The 19,982-nt window shown below is 44.9% G+C and overlaps 1 protein-coding gene across 3 annotated transcripts in view; it reads left to right on the top strand.

Annotated features, from left to right (window-relative positions):
* Window positions 1-19,982, top strand: part of spata5 (spermatogenesis associated 5) — a 496,065-nt gene that overhangs the window by 107,855 nt on the left and 368,228 nt on the right. For all 3 annotated transcript variants that reach the window (XM_041196527.1, XM_041196518.1, XM_041196509.1), the window contains one exon: window positions 3,396-3,475. In XM_041196527.1, coding sequence (XP_041052461.1) covers window positions 3,396-3,475 — 80 coding nt within the window. The remainder of the gene's footprint in view (window positions 1-3,395; window positions 3,476-19,982) is intronic.

The following is a 19,982-nucleotide window of genomic DNA, read 5'->3' as shown; positions in this document are numbered from 1 at the left end:
CCCACAATAGAGGGTTATTATGACCATGAACCAGGAAAGAAGTGAGAAGTACTTGACACCTATTATTTTAACTGCCCCGCTTATCTGGCTCCTCGACATCGGAGCAGTTAAAATTGAGGCCATGATCTCTTCTATATTTTGAGGAGTGATATGGAAATGCCTGACCTCCACTCAATGCTGCCTGCCTCATGGAGTGTGAGATAAGGAAGTCAACAGATTGAAGCATTGAACCTGTGTCTCCCACTACTGGCACTATATCTAGGTGCTTTGATGCACAGTACACAATGATGTTAAACATTGAATCTCATCAATACCCTCTCTTTTATCTGTTCAATTTATGATATCATTCTGGGGAACAGTACACTGACAAAGAGAGAGAGAAAGTACAATAAATTAGAATACCTCAGCTTTGGGGTGCAATTCAGCCCAGACTGTTGCAATAAAAATGTACTCTCTCTGTTAGCCCATATCAGTTGAACTTGCTAGTTTCTAGTCTGCATGAGCCATTCCACAAAAACTGCTCTGAATTTGGTGTATGGTTGGCAGTCATACTGAGAGAAGTCACAAGCATGGTTGGCCAGAAAATTGAATTTATCGCCTGGGTATCATATGCAGTGCCCTTGTGAATTTGTGGTTCATGCTCATGTTGAAGTAAAATTATAATTGTTCTATATCCAACTTGAGACTGCTTGATATAGATTTTATAATCCGTGTTTATTCTTAACCTATTCAAAATTCATGGATGAACGCAGGATTAAAATAATGCTGACCAGAATTTCTATGTTCGAGTGTCTGAAATGGGAAAACCTTCTATTCTTCAGTGGTACTATTGCTCACTTTGAACACAAAAAAGAAGCTTGGGAAATAACATGATAAATTGTATGTCAATAATACTGAATGGGTTGTAACTTTCTGTTTTGAAATACAGTAATTGAAACATTCAAGTTGGGTTTCTTTCCTCATACACAGAACCTTTGTCACTGTACCAGCATTCATAGCACAGGCACTATTCCAAACATCTAGCGCCAATCCAAGATGGTGGCCATTGCCAAGCCAGGGAAACCACTCGACAGCCCATACATGTACCACCCATTGCCATGCCCTCAGTAGCATAATAAGGTCCTGGAACAACTCCTGCTAAAGGACCTCAATTATTTACTATCTATGTTAATGACTTGGAGGAGGGCACATAGTGTAATGTACCCAGATTTGCTGATGATACAAAAATATGTGGGAAGGCATGTTGTGATGAGGACAAAAAGAATCTGCAAGGGGATATGGACAGGTTGAGTGAGTGGGCAAAAACTTGGCAGATGGAGTATGATGTAGGAAAGTGTGAAGTCATATACTTTGGTAGGGAGAATCAAAAGGCAGACTACTTAAATGAAGAGAGACTCCACAAAAAAGTGCAGCACAGAGGGATCTGGATGTTCTTGTGCAGCAAACACAAAAAGTTAGCATGCAGCTGCAGCAAGTAATTAAGAAGGCAAATGGAATTTTGGCCTGTATTGCTAGGGGTTTGGAGTTTAAAAATAGGGAAGTCTTGTTACAACTGTGCAGGATGTTGGCGAGGCTACACCTGGAATACTGTGTACAGTTTTGGTCCCCGTATTTAAGAAAGGATATACTGGCATTGGAGGCAGTTCAAAAGAGATTTATCTGGCTGATTTGTTGGATGAAGGGGTTGACTTATCAAGAATGGCTAAACAGGTTAGGCCTTTATTCATTAAAGAAAATCCATAAAACTAAGACCAGAGCTTCCCTTTCTCTTGTCAGGTTTGCTATTCGCTGGCCAAAAAGTTCTCAGCAATTTATGAACATATTTGCTCTTCTATCTCCCTCTGACTGTTCAGGGCCTGTGGTATACTCCTAGAAACACCTTTTTGTTCCTCCGTTCAACCCACATACCCTATCCTCTTCCCAAGCTTGTTTTAATTTAAACCCTCCCAATAGCACTAACAAACCTTTGAACAAGGTCATTATTAGTCCTGACCCTATTGAGGTGTGATGCATCCAGCTTATACCATTACCTCTTTGTCTGAACTCCGAAACTCAGAGCTCGAGCTCCTCTGACTAATGACATATCTTGCATGAGTGGTTGCCCAGGACATGAGAAATGCCCTGGAGTTCCCACATAGTGCAAGATGTGCAGCTGACAGGATTGATGCCTTGTCTTATCTCTATTGATTAGATAAATATCTAAAATTAACAAAAATGTGTTTAAGACTCATGTACTTGTATCTATTTTAAGCTTTAGGAAGGTTGAATTAAATGCTTAGCTGTAACTCACCCCTGCTGCTCCTCCGTGTGATCTGGCAACCTCCTGCTCTCCACTCACTGTGATGTTACTTTCTCAAATTTCCTTTATGTGTGTTTTCTGTGCTCTGCTTAAATTTCAGGTTTCTCTTGTGGTAACTAGCTCTCTTTTTTCCACTCCCCTTGACATCTGGCCCCCTCATCTCTCTGCTAACCCCATTCTGGCTCAATTTCCTCTCCTCTCAGCTCTTCACTCACCCCTGCTCCCCCACCAATCCTCTCCACTCTGCTCCCTCCCAGCCCCCTCTCCTCCCTGCTCCTCTGGCCCCAGCCCCCTTCACCACTCATGCCTTTTCAATTATCCCCTCCCAACCGTATTGGTCCAATCGTCTATTTGCACTATAACCCTACTTAACGAGTACTGAATATTACACTTGCTCTTTACTCCTCGGGCAGGACCACAGGAGATCACCTGGTTTGTTAATGAAACTGAAGGTATAAATTAAAGCTTCTGTGAAAGGCTTCTTGTGTTCTTGCTTTTAATCATCAGCAAGTGAACATTACTGGAATTTTGTTTGTGTGGATATTGGGTGAATAGAGATTCTTCGCAGAAGTGGTGCCCATCATCATGTAGCCTAGGATCTCATCTGAAGAATGTCCATTTGGATGACCTACCAAGTGTCACTTGTGAAAGTGTATACAACCTGAAGTTTAGGAGAAAATACATAACGAGGAAGGAAAAGAAAAAATGCATCTTTAAATTTCTGGGTTGATAGATTTCAGGATGTAAGGACAGTACCTTCTTGGAAAGTGATCTGGATTGTTTATCCATTGTTTTGTAAACATGTAGCAGGGTGATGTCATTTGCATTGAGATGCATCATGAGACCTCATTATGTCACTCGTGTGCCATGTCTGGCACACATAACCTGAAAAATCTTCTGGGCTCTTTCCAGACCTTTAATGAACCTCTTTAATAGATTTTCCCAATGTTTTAAATATACTGACATATGTCAGCTATATATATATTTTTGCCTAGTTATTGTTCTGGAAGTTAATTGAATAAAATGATTTTTATAATATGCATTTGCAGATTATTTGTCAATTGTCCAATCCAGTGATTTTCCTTTATTTATGCAGATCTTCAGGAAGGCCAGAGCTGTGGCACCTTCTATCCTCTTCTTCGATGAAATAGATGCTTTGGCTGTTGAGAGAGGAAGGTGAGTACTGAGGCCACTAGATTTACTGTTGAGAATACCGGCACATTTAATATCTATGTGCCATGAACAGATCACCCAGGGCAATTGTTTACATCTGGGGTAGCATGTGATAAATCAGCTTGTTGAATTAGTTAGTATCAACCATGTGTTCTAGTTATTCTGAATGCCCTTAAAGCACCCTAGCAAGCCATCCAGTTGTGAACTCCACTGCCATTTTCTCAGGGCAACTATGGGGGTGGGCACTGTGGGGGGAAAGAGGGTGTCCTCATACCAGAAATGATTTTTTTTTTAAAGAGAAGAAAGTAATTTTTGTATTTTTGTTGTGTCTTGCACCTAATGCTGCCCATGAAAGAAATATATTTTATTATAAAGCAACAACAGTTTGAAAACAATCTAGTTTTACCTGGTTAGAATGGTTTTGACAGCCTACCTGGATTAATATCTTCAATAAAATGAGCTTGCATGTGAAGATTGAGCACAGAAAAGAATGTTGCATTTTAATTTTTTTTACCTTAGTGTTTGGCTTTAGTCTATGCTTTGCCAGTCACTAGGATTTCCAAGTGTGCAAAACATGATGGACAGGAAATGACCTCAATCCTAACTCGAATGGTTCCGCATAAATGCAACGTCTTGTGCATCACAATATGTACACATCACATCCCGCCCAGAAGCCATGTAATACCCTGGAAGATACCAGGTAAAACCAAGATCTATTCGAGAAAACAACTAGAAAATTCCTCTCCGACCCCTTGAGGCGATTGATTTGTTTAGTAAAATACCCCACTTCTACTTTCATGGCCTTGTAGAATCTTACAGCACAGGAGGGAGGTCATTCAGCCTGTTGTGCCCTTGCTGGTTCTTTCAAAGAGCTGTCCAATTTAACCCTACACTCCAGCCTTTTTCCCATAATGCTGCAAATTAGTTAACTTCAATTTTATATCCTTTTGTATATCCCAGGGAATCTGATTCCACCACCCTTTAGATAGTATATTCCAGATCATTACAACCCTCTATCGAGAAATTCTTCTTCATTTCTCCCCTAGTTCTTCTGTCGTTTATTTTAAGTCCATGACCTCTGGTTATCGACCCACCTCAGAGAGGAATCAATTCTTTGCTGCTTACCCTATCAAAACCCTGTATAATTTTGAATAACTCTATTTGATCTCCCGCTAACCTTCTCTGCTCTAAGAAGAAGAATCCCAGCTTCTCCAATCTCTCCACATAACTGATGCCTCTGATCCCTGGTATCATCCTAATAAATCTTTTCGGTCTCTGTTTCAGAATTTTGACATCCTCCCTCAAGCATGCTGCCCAGAATTGCATAAAGTCGTCCAGCTAAGGCCTAACCAGTGATTTGTAAAGATCTAGCATTACTACTTTGTTTTTGTATACAGTGCCCCTATGTGCAAAACCAAGAATCTTGTATACTTTCATAGTAATTTATTTACTTCTAAACCCAGGAGAGTTTATTTTTTGACATATGCAAGTTGGGATTAAACTTCCTTACCTTTAGAACAGATTCCAGTCTTATTACCACAACCACAACCTCCCTCTGTCCCAGAGCCCTCATGATGGCCATGCTTGCTTGTCTTCCTAAACTTTTTGGCCCATCTCCTTCCCTGAAGAGTTGATGTGATAACATCAACATTTATGCAGATGTGAAACTGTTGTTCTTGGATGATTTGCTGTTGTGCAGCAAATTTGTTCTTGTGACTTTCTTTAAATCACTCTCAGGAGGACAGAGAGCTGACCATGAATAACCTGAACATTTTCTTTGTTGACGGGATCATCCGGCCTATGACAGATAATTGTTATTCAGCTGCACGTATTAATAGGATATACACTTAACTTGCCAAGATTTTATATTGTGATGGTGATTTATGCTTCACTGTCTCAGGCAGTAAAGATTGTACAGAGTTCTGTAAGGTTCCCTCGAAGTTATTTCTTCTAGTAGTTGGAGAACCCATCTGTCACTTTCTCTCATTTGCACCATGCCTAAAGTCTAGATGCCCACCTTGTGTTGTGGTGAAAAGGATCATAATCAGTGTTCTGGATGTGGCTTAGCCAGTACACTCTACAGCTTCAATGTAACCTCTACGTACATGATTACATAGCCCACAAGATTTGTTCCTTCCAAAACTGTGTTAGCATTTGTTTATTTGATTATTTTGTTACATGTCGTTAAATAGCCACTTCCTTACCGACAGCAAACTAAATACAAGATGCACTGCAGCAACATACCAATGTTTCTTCACTTGTAGCTCCCAAACCCAAGACCTCCACCACCTAGAAGGACAAGGACAGCAGGTGCAGAGGAACACCATTGCCTCAGTTCCCCTCCCAAGTTGCACATCATCTTCACTTGGCTGTGTATCGCCATTTCTTCTTTGTTGCTGAGTCAAAATCCTGGAACTCCCTACATAACAGCAATGTTGAACAACTTTACCACTGTGGCAGCTCAGTAAGAAGGCCCACCACTACCACTTTTTCAATGGCAACTAGGAATGGGCAATAAATGTCTGCCATGCCTACAATGCCCACATTCCAGAATGAATTTTTAGAAATGACTTTGTGGGTGGAATCATCCCAGATTTACGATAAGTGCGGTAGTGGGCAGGTAAAACAATATTTTAACCGCCGGCCACAATGGCAGCTTTTCATGCCGTATCGTCCCAAACCCACCGCATTAATTATGCATTCCAGGATACACCTGCCACGCTGTCACCGCCACTTCACCACACCAGACACCACGTTTAAAGTACAGCTGCGCTCAGTGCTTGCAGCCCAGGACTGCAACAAAGAAGACATAGCCCCGAAAGGCAAGAAGACTGCAGCCCTTGAGCACCTTTTGGATGCTGTGAAGGCCCGCTGTGGTGTCCTCTATCCCTGTTTTGGCCGCAGGAGGGGCTGCCCATGTTACCACTCTGCATTGGTAGGCGATGGCAGTACTAGTCAGTGCCAATGTTGCACAGAAGAGGTTGGCCATCCAATGCAGATAGAGGGCGAGTGATCTCATCCATGCTGCCAGGGTAAGGCAGCCATCTCATCATTCTAAACTCACACATTCAAGCCCATCATACATTCGCTAGCATCTCACTCACTGCCAGCTCAGGGACATCACCACCCATTCTCATACACATACCCTCACATGTCCATCTGGCTTCATCTCCTCTGTAGACTGCCTCCTCAGCCCTCACCATCTTGAGGCCACTTGCACAGATCAGTATGCACCCCCACACACACCCTGGGATACCCTCCTTCCCCAGTACAGCACTCATCCTGCAGTCTCTACCCTTGCCTGAGGACCACTTCTCCCCCTTCCCCAAGCAAGATGTTGCCCTGCAGTCATTGAAAAGCCACCCATATATGACTGACCTGGTAGGTCGAGAACTACTTGTAAGCCCCTCCAAAAGTGATGTGCTGTTTGTGAAGCTTGCCGCTGATGACTGTGAATGCTGACTGAAGCAAACAAACCTTGAAGACCCAAGCGAAGTGCAGCCTGCCAAGTGCACGCCTTATATCTGCTGTTGTAAAACATGTTGGCGTACTTTCCAGTGGTGGGAGGGTTGAGTCCAGTGAACTGGCTTTATAATGATATGCTGATGTATTACAATGAGGTTCCTGATGTCCAATAGCGGGAAATACAACAAGCCATCAGCGGGCAGAGTGGACAGTCGCAAACTGGTTTCATGACGTCATTAAACCAATTTTTGGCCTTCTCGCCACATTGTCCACTCACGCCACTGAACACGCCCAATGCTGGCGGGCAGGGAAATTGCTGGCCAGTATATTGCTTTGATCATTGATCCCTTTAGTTTTTTTGATTCTTGAGCTGAATGAAACGGATTAGTACTTGCCTAAGTATGGTTCTTTCACCTGTTTTGTATGGTGGGAACTACATTTGCCTCTTGTGTACCCCACTTTTCTTTCACTCCAACATTGGTGACCATGTCTTAAGTCAAGATAGAAAAATAAGTACGACTGCTGGGAATAAAAATAAAATATAGAAATAAATGGAAATGGAAATATAGGGAAGATCACTCAGAAAAGTTAATTCTTCAAGTATGAGACCCTTCATGAGAACTGGAGTTCATTTGGTCCAATGATTTATTGGCTTTTAGCATCTTCAGTTTTCTACTGAATCTCTGCTTCGCAAGCATTAAACTACCAGACCACCTACAATCTTTGCTCGATGCTAGATGGCTTATTGTTATTGATATCACTGGTTTAAAAATTTCCAAGAAATCGCAATTTCATCATAGAATCATTCAGTACTGAAGCAGGCCATTTAGCCCATCTTGTCTGTGCTAGCTCTTTGAAAGAGCTATCTAATTGGTCCCACGCCACTTTTCTTTCCCCATAATCCTTTTCAAGTATATATTCAATTTTCTTTTGCAAGTTACTTTTGAATCTATGATAGTGCATTCCATTTCAGCCATGATCTTATTGAATGGCAGAGCAGGCTCGAAGGGCTGAGTGGCCTATTCCTGCCAATTCGTATGTTCATATGCATGTTAGTATGTTTGTAATCAACTTAATTTTGGTCCTTAGTATTTTAACTTCCCTCCTTAGTACATTGTTTCTGCAGCTACCCCACAACTCTCCTATGCACTGTTTAGGGGGTATCTCAACAGGTAGAATTGGTGGAGCTTAAACACGGCACTGTACAACTTGAGCATAAGCTGATTTGGCAACATAATCCAACTGAAACTGTTTACACATGGTGAACAATGGATCAGCAAAGATCCCTTTTTATTTTTGAACTTTTGGTTTGGCAAGTTCTCTTCGTAAGAACTTAGATGCCATATCTGATTCCAGTGTCTCAAGTAACTTGTTCTCATTTCTGAATTTAGTCAGTTACTAATTGCATCCATGTCAAAATTCCAGAAGCACATTTCTCTAACTGGGAATATTGATAACATCCGAGTCCCAGTGGTTCTTGTTCCATATCTGTGCTCCTGACACCTAACTTGCACTTTCTCCTTGAGAAATCTCATGAAAGACGTTTATCTGTACTTTTGGTTAATTGTTTTTCCTGCTTAAAATAAGAACGTCAATGCTGGGAAATAAAATAATGGAACACTTTCTGCTTTTCGTACACCCTGTCAGTTACACATGAGTGAGATGCCGATTGAAATCCTCAAATACAGACTGAGAGAGATTGGGAACGAAAGGATTGGAGACAAAAATTGCTTTGTGAACAACCCCATTTTTCAGTAAGGAAGCCTATATATTTAAAAAAAAACCTCTTCTTACTCCATCAGTTTGTATTTTCCAAATCCCACATCAGCAGTTGCGGCCTCACTGAGTTAATGTATTTGTTTACATGCCAGGCTTATTTTTTCCTGTTATAGGGGAGTGACCCTATCTGCACCATGCTGGTCACTTTGGGAGCTGAACTGTACTGTGTAATACAAAGACACAGAGTGCACAGGATCAGCTCCTTACATTGAATTTGTGGCAAGAAATGCCTTTAACCCATTGGTAGACTTGTCGACCCACATTTAGGTTCAGTTGTTTGCAAATGGAATCCCAGAATCAAAAGGAGAACCAAGCCTTTGCAGTTGCCCGCACTTCTGTAGCCTTGAGATATACTGTAGACCAAAATCCACAGGCACAATGTTGATTCAGCTCAGTCGAAAATAAACAGTGCATCAAGTGACTGGAAGTTTTAATTTAGGAGCAATATGCATTTTTGCCAGCGATGTACTTTTAGTGCCCTGCGCCGAAGAGGATAACTGGTGAAGTTGCAGCTTGCTTCCACTAATTATATCAGCACAATCCATGGAATCAGTCAAATCAGCGCTAAAAATTGTGAAATTTAATACATAAGTGAGTTATGCTTAAAACCACTTTTTCCGTGATCTTTTACACTGGTTCAGCAATCACTGTGCCGAAGCATGTCCTTCCCACACATTGGCCACACCTCTAGATCAATATGGCACATTTCCACCGATTCCTTCATTTGCACCCACCTTGTGTGGAGTTTGTCAAATTGCAGTCGTATTTTCAGTGCAAGCATTAACACTACTCAGGAGAGTAATTACAATTACTTGTCAATACAGGTGTGAGGGGACTAAGACCTCACCCTGTATATTTGTATTGAAATATATATAGATATCCTCATGGCTATTTCTAAAATTTTAAAAACTGGAGAAGGACCTTTTAAAATGGCTGAATTTATGTCTGTCGGTGATCCCCTGAACAAAAGGGGCTATCTGGCAGTTTCGAAGAAACTTATACCATGTTATCTCTGAAGAGACATTAACGACATATTGTGGGCTGCAGAGACCAAATTCAATACAATACCAAGGCCATCTGCATTTCGTAAACCAGGCTGGCTAACCAAAGCCTATTTGTCTGCTAAGACAAAGGAGCCCACAATCTTCCTTTCAAGTCTTAATGGTTGGAACATTTAACAATCTCAGGGACCCAGACAAAAGGATTCACCACCTTTGTCGAAGCCAGAGTGGAGAGGTGGGAGTCATGTACCATGGACCTAGCCTGTGGAACTGCAAATCTCAGTCTGCCATTTTACCACCTACAAGAAGTTTTTGCTCAAGGGCAGTAAAGGGGCTCTGCCCAGATTGAATACCTGACCCCATCTACACTGTTTCTGCTGGAACTTCTGCACTGTCACCTACAAGACTGATTCATCTTTGCATGCTATCTCATTGTGTGAAGTCAACTCCACTGGAAAAGCATCAGTTTTCAGCCTGTCAACCTCCGTGAAGGAATACCTCATTGGACTTTGGTTATGGACTCTGGAACTCACGTGAAACAATAATTCTTTTTCTCTGTGGTCTTTGACCTGTAACCCTTTATTTTCTCTATCTCTCTTTTATTTTTCTGACTGCACAGGAGGCACATGGTGACCCTTCTCCCGCAGTTTGTGAGCGTGCAAATAAAGTAACCTGTTGAATTCATACCATCGCGCATTTGCTGTGGGATATAAATAGAGAATTAGATCACACCAAAACTGAGGGGTTGGGAAAACATCTTTCTGTTTACGGACGGGTGGCAAGAGGAGAAAACAAGGGCTGTTTAAACTAACCTCCCTCTAGACCGTAACACAGGGATAGCTAAGTCAATTTGTACACCACTCAGGTTAAAATTACTCACTACTCCTAAAGTAAAGACATTCATAAATTAAAATTAATTCAATCAGATCAATGCTCTTAAATGCAGGGTCCATGGCAGAAAGAGAGAAAGGTATCCTTATCTTTAGACCTTGTGCAATTCTGGGAAAATTCCATCCTAAGTGCCGTAGTGGGCGGATAAAATGAAGTCCTACCCGTCAACGACAATGGCCGGTTTTCACGCTGTATCATCCTGAACCCACCTCATTATTTATTCACTCCCATGAAACATGCCGTTTCCGTGGCAAGCGGGCTCTCATTCACCCGCTCACCATCACCCCACTGTTGCTTCATGCTGGCTGCTATCTTTAAAAGGCAGCCACCAGCAAAGCGCTCATCATCATCAGCTCACCATCGTTGCCCGTGAGACAAGGCAAAAAGACTGCAGTGCCCTGCTTCAACAACAGGTCCCTCGAGCGACTGCTGGATACCATGGAGGCCTGCTGGGATGTGCTCTATCCCTGTTCTGGCTGCAGGATGGGCAGCAAAGCCACAAACCCAGCTTGGGAGGCTGTGGCAGCGTGGTCATCGCAAACACCTGCAGAGGAGGGTAGGCACCCAGTGCTGCAAAAGGATGAATGATCTCGTCCATTCCACCAGGGTAAGTCACTCTTTTCATCACTCCCAATTCACTCACACTCAAACCCATAAGACACTCACAAGGCCCTCACTCATTGCCAGTGCAAGGGACATCACCATTCACTCTTTCACTCACACCGTCATTGTCCTCATCCCATCCATGGGACCACTCACCACCTACACAGGCTAGGCATACTTATCATCTAGCCCGGCAGGCATTTTGATACACTCTCCCTATCTCTATGCATGCAGGGCAAGCTAGCACACAACAGGAGGGAAAGGTTGCAAAAAGGCACCGGGATGCCAGAGATCAAAGTTCTGACAGAACTCGAAAACAGAGCCATCTAGCTGGCCAGCGATGACCGGAACCAGTCCGTGCTGATAGTGAGGTCGGCGCTGCTCTACAAGTGAGGATCCAGCCCAGTGCAACATCCTGTCTCTTTATGGGGTATGTGGAACATTCCTTGTTCCAGTCCTACTCCAGCCCCCTCCCACAACTCTTTCTCCAGTACATCGATGCTGCTTCATGCTCTCGTCGGGACCTGGAAAAATTTATTAATTTTGCTTTCAATCTCCACCCCTCCATCATTTTCACATGGTCCATCTCTGACACTTCCCTTCCCTTCCTTGACCTCTTTGTCTCAATTTCTGGTGATAGACTGTCCACCAATATCCATTACAAGCCTACCGACTCCCACAGCTACCTCTACTACAGCTCCTCATACCCTGCTTCCTGTAAGGACTCCATTCCCAATCTCTCAGTTCCTTCGCCTCCGTTGCATCTGTTCTGATGATGCTACCTTCCAAAACAGTTCTTATGACATGTCCTCCTTCTTCCTTAACCGAAGTTTTCCACCCATGGTCGTTGACAGGGCCCTCAACCGTGTCCGGGCCATCTCCCGTGCATCCGCCCTCACGCCTTCTTCCTCCCAGAAACATGATAGGGCCCCCTTGTCCTCACTTATCACCCTACCAGCATCCGCATTCAAAGGATCATCCTCCGTCATTTCCGCCAACTCCAGCATGATGCCACCACCAAACATCTTCCCTTCACCCCCCCAGCGGCATTCCATGAGGATCATTCCCTCCGTGACACCTTTGTCCACTCCTCCATCACCCCCTACTCCTCAACCCCCACCTACGGCACCTCCCCATGCAAACACAAAATATGCAACACCTGGCCCTTCACTTCCTCTCTCCTCACTGTCCAAGGGCCCAAACACTCCTTTCAAGTGAAGCAGCATTTCACTTGCATTTCCCCCCAACTTAGTCTACTGCATTTGTTGCTCCCAATGCGGTTTCCTCTACATTGGAGAGACCAAATGCAAACTGGGTGACTGCTTTTCAGAACACCTTTGGCATGTCCGCAAGCATGATCCAGACCTCCCTGTCACTTGCCATTTTAACACTCCACCCTGCTCTCTTGCCCACATGTCTGTCCTTGGCCTGCTGCATTGTTCCAGTAAAGCTCAACGCAAACTGGAGGAACAGCACCTCATCTTCCGACTAGGCACTTTACAGCCTTCTGCACTGAATATTGAGTTCCACAACTTTAGATCTTGAACTCCCTCCTCTATCCTCACCCCCTTTCCATTTCTTCCCCCTTCCTTTTGTTTTTTCCAATAATTATATAGATTTTTCTTTTCCCACCTATTTCCATGATTTTTAAATGTATTCCATCCATGGTTTATTTCACCCCACCCCCCACTAGAGCTACCTTGCTTGTCCTGCTCTCCACTCTTAATTAACATATTCTTTTAGATAATATCACCAGCTTCAACACCTCTTTGTTCTTTTGTCTGTGACATCTTTTGGTTATCTCCTCCAACAACAATCCCCACCCCTCCCCCCCCCCCCCCCCGCCATTAAACCAGCTTATATTTCACCCCTTTCCTATTTCTACTAAGTTCTGTTGAAGGGTCATGAGGACTCGAAACGTCAACTTTGCTCTTCTCCGCCGATGCTGCCAGACCTGCTGAGTTTTTCCAGGCATTTTTGTTTTTGTTCCAGTGCAACATCCATCAGACAACCATGCTGTGAGTGATGTGTCCTCTTTCACAAGCCGCTGCCATGCTCTAATTATCTCCCCTTGCTTTCCTAGGCACGTGTGCCAAACAGGCGACAGAGTCCATGACCTAGGGCCTCCAATCAAGCCCGAAGAAACCTCTGAAGAGGAATCTGGAGGCACCCTCCTTGATGATCCATCACAGCGCTCACCCACACCCTCCACCAGTGCAGAGACACACACCTTGGTGGGGCCTACCTTTAGAGTAGCCCTCAGGATCACAGTCTGGTGAGCATATCGCATTTTTTGATCTACAGCAGGGGGAGGCTGGTACTTCCCAGGTCCCCGGCATGCAGAGGATTGCTGGAGGCCGGACGTTGCTCAGTCCAAGTCAGATGACAAGCCTCTGGACTCGGTCATGTCACGGCTACTGGAGTTGCAAAATCAATCTAGGGAACATCATGTCCGCTGCGCTCCTCAGATTGCATGGCATGATGGAGGAATCCGTCCATCTTCAGGCTGAGGTGATAGCGTCGGCATTACAATGCACCGAGGCCAACACTGGCAGGATGGCGGCTGCCATGGAGATCTTGGCCCAGGATGTCACTCCTGCGCTGCTGCGCGGGCTTAACTCCATCACTGATGGCATAGTTGGCCTCCAACAGGTGCGTACGCAAGAGGGGTTCTGGGCAGCTCCATCTCACTCCAGCTATCCCTTCAGCTCATGGAATCAGCCAGGGGCCCTTGGGAGGAGGATCACCAGGTGAACACTCTGGGGCCATCCACCCAGATGACTCTGGGAGTCACCAGCCCTTCCAAATCCCCTCTTCCTGCGACCTCCACAGGCCAAGGAAGGTGCTACTGCCACACAGCAGGACCCCGAAAGCAGGCTGGGGCCCTCCAAGTCTCAGTCCTCCAAAGGACGCCCGCCAAAGTCATCACAGACAAGGCATCACAGTCAGCAGGCTGCCTCCACCTCTGATGTGGTTGTCAGGAGCACCAAGACGTAGTGGCAGTGTTAGGAAAGTTAGGTAAAAGTAGTTGCACAGCCTGGGCACGGGTATTGATCACTTGTACATACTGTTCATTATTGTCAATAAGGCCCTAAGAATGTCTCCCTGTGTGTTGCTCCTTGTTCTGATGATCAGCGTTCTTGTCACTCGGATGTGAAACCTTTCTGCACAAGATAAAAGGCAGGTGTCTCAGTCCAGGCCTCTTCCCTGTGCTCTGTGCAGCCTTCAGACCACAGTGATGGTCCAGCCTCACACTCCCTGGAAACAGTACTGATGCCTGTGCCTCGGCGGTGCTGGTCATTGCTGCCAGAATGTAGTGGCCAGGCGCCACAGAGTTCTCTCATTCTCTCTGTGTGCTCTCAGCAGCTTTGAGGTGGGGCTTGTGCCCATCACACCAGCATCTGTGACCAGTGATGCTGTGCACCAGCTCCTGAAGGGCTGAGGTGCTGACGGCCGACGCAGCATCAGATGAGTCTAAACTTTCATGGTTGCATCTCTGAGTTGCCCCGATCATGGTGCACAAGCAAGCTACTGTCAGCCAGACAGAAGTCAAACATTCTCAGAGGCTACGTGACGATCTATTGAGTGCCCTCATTACATGAGGCCCAACTGACTTCCAAGTCACTATTAGATAATGCTCCTCTATTGCACTGACTCGTGGGAAGTTTATCATTTTGGGATTATGGAAATACAGTGCAACTTCAAATCGGAAAATTGGTGCAATTTCAAATGCGTTTTGGACGTAATTTCAATCTAACAGTGAAATGCATATAATTTATCAAACAAGCGATCTGAACCTTGAAATTCTTTGTAGCTTGTGATTCTGTTACTGTGGCTAGCATTTTCAGGCAAAAATTCTAGGTGTGGTTTAAAGAGCTGGTATCATTAAAAGTAATCATGAAGTTGTCTGTTGTTGCAAAATCAAATGGTTTCACTAATATCCCCTAGAGAAGAAAACCTGCCAGCCTTACCTGATCTGATGATTATGGGATTTTGGTCAAGCACTGATGTTACTGATACAACCTAGAAAGCTTCTCAGTTTTAACAAATGATTGACATGGACTGCAGTGTTTTATGAAGGCCTGCACCAACTTCTCAGAGCAAATAAGGAATGATAATAAATGACAGCAACACCTATATTCTGAGAATGAATTTTAAAAGCAATTAATTTGTAGGGAGTCATTTTAAATTGAACTACATAATATGTACTCAACTGCAATTATACCACTTGATTTAAATCGCAGTGATATCCAGTTTCAACCTATTGTGTGTACAAGGAAGTATGATATCTTTTATCTTTATCTAAATATCACCAGAAAGAAACTGTTACACTAACTTTGATGCATTACTAAGTTTTTGAAGAGACTGAAAGACTGCAGTTTGTGGATACCATGTATTCGGGTCTTTCACAGGGATATTATTCTAGTTATATACCAGTGTTGAGAAGGTATCTTAAACTGTCAAATGAAACTTTGCACAATGTCAGTTTCATTATTTTTTCTTTGGTTTGAATCATAAACTGTTATTTCTTATTCAGGTTTCTTATTGCTGTATGCAACTATTTTCTCTGTTTCTGAATATCTTGTTCCAGCAAATATGCATTTCAATACAGTAACATGTTGTAATTTTGCCAATAATTAAGTAATGTGCTTTGCCATCCTAGTTTGTGACAACTGCTTCATTATTGCATGTTTCTATATCTTTGGTATCCTGTATTTTCTGGTATTATGTAGGAAGGTGAAATTGAATCTGACTGCTTCCAGCTCAGTTTTAATAACGTGATGGGTTGGAGCTTGTCAAGCTACCCATTTAAATTAATTATATTATATCTATTGTAGCAGGTCTCTTTTTCCTTTGCAATGCCCAGGAAACAAATAAACCTCCTTTATTGAAAAGGGCCTTTTTCTCAGAAGAAATACCTCTCTCAAATCCTGCCATTTCAACTTCAAAATTAGTTACAAAAGCAAAATACTGGAGATGCTGGAAGCCTGAAATAAAAACAGAAAATGCTGGAAATACTCAACAGGTTAGGCAGCATTTGTAGAGAGAGAAATAGTTATTGGCTGGATTTTCACAGAGTCATGGGGCCTCTGTGGGCCTTTAGAAATGGCGGTCAGAACCCGGATTGAGATGTCCCACTCCCATTTCCAACAAATTCCATTTTCACAGTTAGGGGAAAGGCATGAATTGCACATGAGGGGCACTGAAAATCAGGAGGGCCATTTGAACTCAGTGCTCAGTTAAAACAGATCCCATTTTTTGCTGTAGTAAGGACCTTGGTCTGCAGTATAGGAGTAACACATTTTTAGCATGGACATAAACACATGTGAAGGGTGGATAAGGTCGACAAAACTGCCAAGCTTGTGAAGTTATTTAAATCTCTTACACTTTAGAAATATAAAAATAGGTTGCCTGTGTCAGTGAGGTTGAAAAAAAGCTTTTCGAGCAGCTACAATCGCTGTTTGTTGCTTGGCTGCTTTCCACAACCTATGATTATCTCAGCAGGTGGTCCCAAATTAACTGACTGGCACTCAAGAGATTATAAAGGGTTAGCTGTTTTTGATGTGTGGTTATGAATAGAAGTCTGTTTGTTTTTAGAGGGGATTAAGTACTTGAAGGTGCTTTCATGAATGGGAGTGTTTTTTTAATATAGTGAAGGTCATCTCAACATGGCCCCTGAGGTCAGCTGATGGTGCATACCAGGTGAGTTGACATGAAGGAAGTAAGGACAAAGGGTGGTGGGTAGGGGACAAACGTTGGTGGGTAGGGGGCTATGGGTTGGCATATGTTGACATTAAGTTGGCATGGGCAGTATAAAGCGCCACAGGGGTGGTTGGGTTGGCAGGGGCATGGATTGGGCATGAGTTTGCATAGGGGTGTAAGTGGGGGTTGGTAGGGTATCAGGGGTGAGGGCCAGAGAGCCTAAAAATTATGGAAACAACTCGTACAAACTCCCAGAGAACCAAGGTTGGCCATTTAAACAGCAAGCCTTGGCAATTGGCAGCCCCTGTGGCCGTCTCCAATCTGCTTCCAGGGACAGGTGGCACGACTCCATCCCACACCAGTTCCTTGGAGCATCAGTCAGGTCTGACAGGGCACTTTCTCCCAAAGCGGGTGCAGCAAGCTGAGTAATTTCCTGACTCGTGCTACCCGCCTTGTGTGCAAAAATCCGGTTTGTTGTTTCAGGTCAATGACTTTTCATCAGAATTCAGAACCAGTTAATTGGCTGTAAAGCACTTTGCGCAAAGCTGAGGTTGTGAAAGGTGTTCCAAGGGCAGAATTTTCTGGTTCGCGAGGAGGGCGGGCGGGGGTCCACGCCGCCAATTAAGGCTCACCCGGCGTGAATCGCGGCTCCCAAGGACAGCGGGAGTGGTTGGGCAGCAGCAGGTCTGCAGTGACCATTGGGTCCAATGCCGACCCGGCGGCCTGTTTTAAAAAGTTGCAGCAGTCTTTGCAAGGCTGTGATTCATGGCCAGTGGAAGGGCTCCCCAGAGCCAGGAGGGTAGGGCAGGGGGGCACTGTGTTCCTCGTTTTTCCGGTGATTGCCTTGCTGCCCTCCTCGAGGAGGTAGCAGCACGGCGGGAGGTCCTGGCACCCCATGACGGAAGGAGGAGGACCCCCCACATGACCAAACTTACCTGGGAGGAGATGGCGGAGGTGGTGAGTTCCCGCGACGTGGTGCGGCGCCCCTGGGTCCAGTATCACAAGCACTTCAACGATCTGTTGCGCTTGGGAAGGGTGAGTACCATGTTGGCATTGGTCACTTAATCCAGCAGGTAGGCTTTCCCCCCCCTGGTGCCCCCCAGCCCCGTCCCCCCGTCTCCCCAAGTCTGTGCGTAGTGACTGCACTGAATCATTGATGGCATGTGTCCTTCACTGGGTGGGCCAGCAGATATTACCCATGCAGAGGTCACCCTGAGAGGGTAAAGTGATGGGCTCTGCCCCACAGCATGTGGTACACTGAGACCCACATTACTGTTTTGGGGCAGCCTGGAGGAGCTGCACCTAGGCGCACAGCTGGAACTCCAGGACGTGTCAAAGTCAGGGTGATGACATGCTGAGAGGGGAGCTTCAATGTGGCGTGGCACTGATCGATCTGCTGCCCTCTGTGCTCCTCGTGCTTATGCCTCCTTGCTATGGAAGGTTAGACCGGGTGGTGCCTAATGTGATGTCGGTAGCATTTGGCCAAGAGGGTGCAGGGGTGGGGACAGGCCTGGCGTCTTTGTGTGAGCGTTTGGGAGAAGTGGGGTGAGAAGACACTGGACTCCTGCAATGTCCCACTCTGGTTCGGGTGGGCCGTCAGCAAAGAGGGTCCAGGTACAATTAGCACTAATCATTGGACTTGTCTCCTTTTCAGGAGATGAATGCACATAATACCGCTGAGTGTGTGAGGACTGGCAGCAGGCCAGCACAGTTAGGAATTCTCAGCCGATTCGAGCAGGAGGCCCTAGATTTGGAGAGGTGCCATGTGCCCAGGTCCACCAGTGACAGTGAGGCTGGGGTGCCATGGGCAGGTATGCTTACCCAGCAATGAGGTCACCATTGCTCTCCCAACAGCCATGGTGTTGAATAATCAGTGATTGAAGTTTGCAACATGGCTTGACCATTGCTTATGGAAGGATGAGCACATAATGATCCGGGGGACAGGGATACACATTGACATTGTCTCCATGTAAACTGATCCAATGTCCTTGTTCTTCCTTTCAGCATCAGCTGAGCAGGGCCGGGAGACCGTAAGACCATAAGATGTAGGAGCTAACATTAGGCCATTTGGCCCATCGAGTCTGCTCCATCATTCAATCATGGCTGATAAGTTTCTCAACCCCATTCTCCCGCCTTCTCCCCGTAACCTTTGATCCCCTTACCATTCAAGAACCTATCTATCTCGGTCTTAAATACGCTCAGTGACCTGGCCTCCACAGCCTTCTGTGGCAATGAATTCCATAGATTCACCACTCTCTGGCTAAAGAAGTTTCTCCTCATCTCTATTCTAAAAGGTCTTCCCTTTACTCTGAGGCTGTGCCCTCAGGTCCTAGTCTGTCCTACTAATGGAAACATCTTCCCCCCCCTCATCCTTCTAAACTCCATTGAGTATAGACCCAGATTCCTCAAACGTACCTCATATGTTAAGCCTTTCATTCCTGGGATCATTCTGGTGAACCTCCTCTGGACCCTCTCCAGGGCCAGCACATCCTTCCTGAGATATGGGGCCCAAAATTGCTCACAATATTCTAAATGTGGTCTGACCAGAGCCTTATAAAACCTCAGCAGCATATCTCTGCTTTTATATTCTAGTCCTCTCGAAATAAATGCCAACATTGCATTTGCCTTCCTAACTACAGGCTCAACCTGCAAGTTAACCTTAAGAGAATCCTGGACTAGGACTCCCAAGTCCCTTTGCACTCCAGATTTCTGAATTCCCGCCCCACTTAGAAAATAGTCTTTGCCTCTATTCTTCCTACCAAAGTGCATGACCTCACAATTCCCCACGTTGTATTCCATCTGCCACTTCTTTGCCCATTCTCCTAACCTGTCCAAATCCTTCTGCAGCTTCCCCGCCTCTTCAATACTACCTGTCCCTCCACCTATCTTTGTATCATCTGCAAACTTAGCCAGAATGCCCTCAGTTCCTTCATTTAGATCATTAAAGTATAAAGTGAAAAGTTGTGGTCCCAACACTGACCCCTGCGGAACTCCACTAGTCACCGGCCGCCATCCTGAGAAGGACCTCCTTATCTCCACTCTCTGCCTCCTGCCAGACAGCCAATCTT

Source organism: Carcharodon carcharias, chromosome 1 (assembly GCF_017639515.1).
Source record: "Carcharodon carcharias isolate sCarCar2 chromosome 1, sCarCar2.pri, whole genome shotgun sequence".
Lineage (NCBI taxonomy): Eukaryota > Metazoa > Chordata > Chondrichthyes > Lamniformes > Lamnidae > Carcharodon > Carcharodon carcharias.
This window is presented reverse-complemented; position numbering and strand designations above follow the sequence as displayed.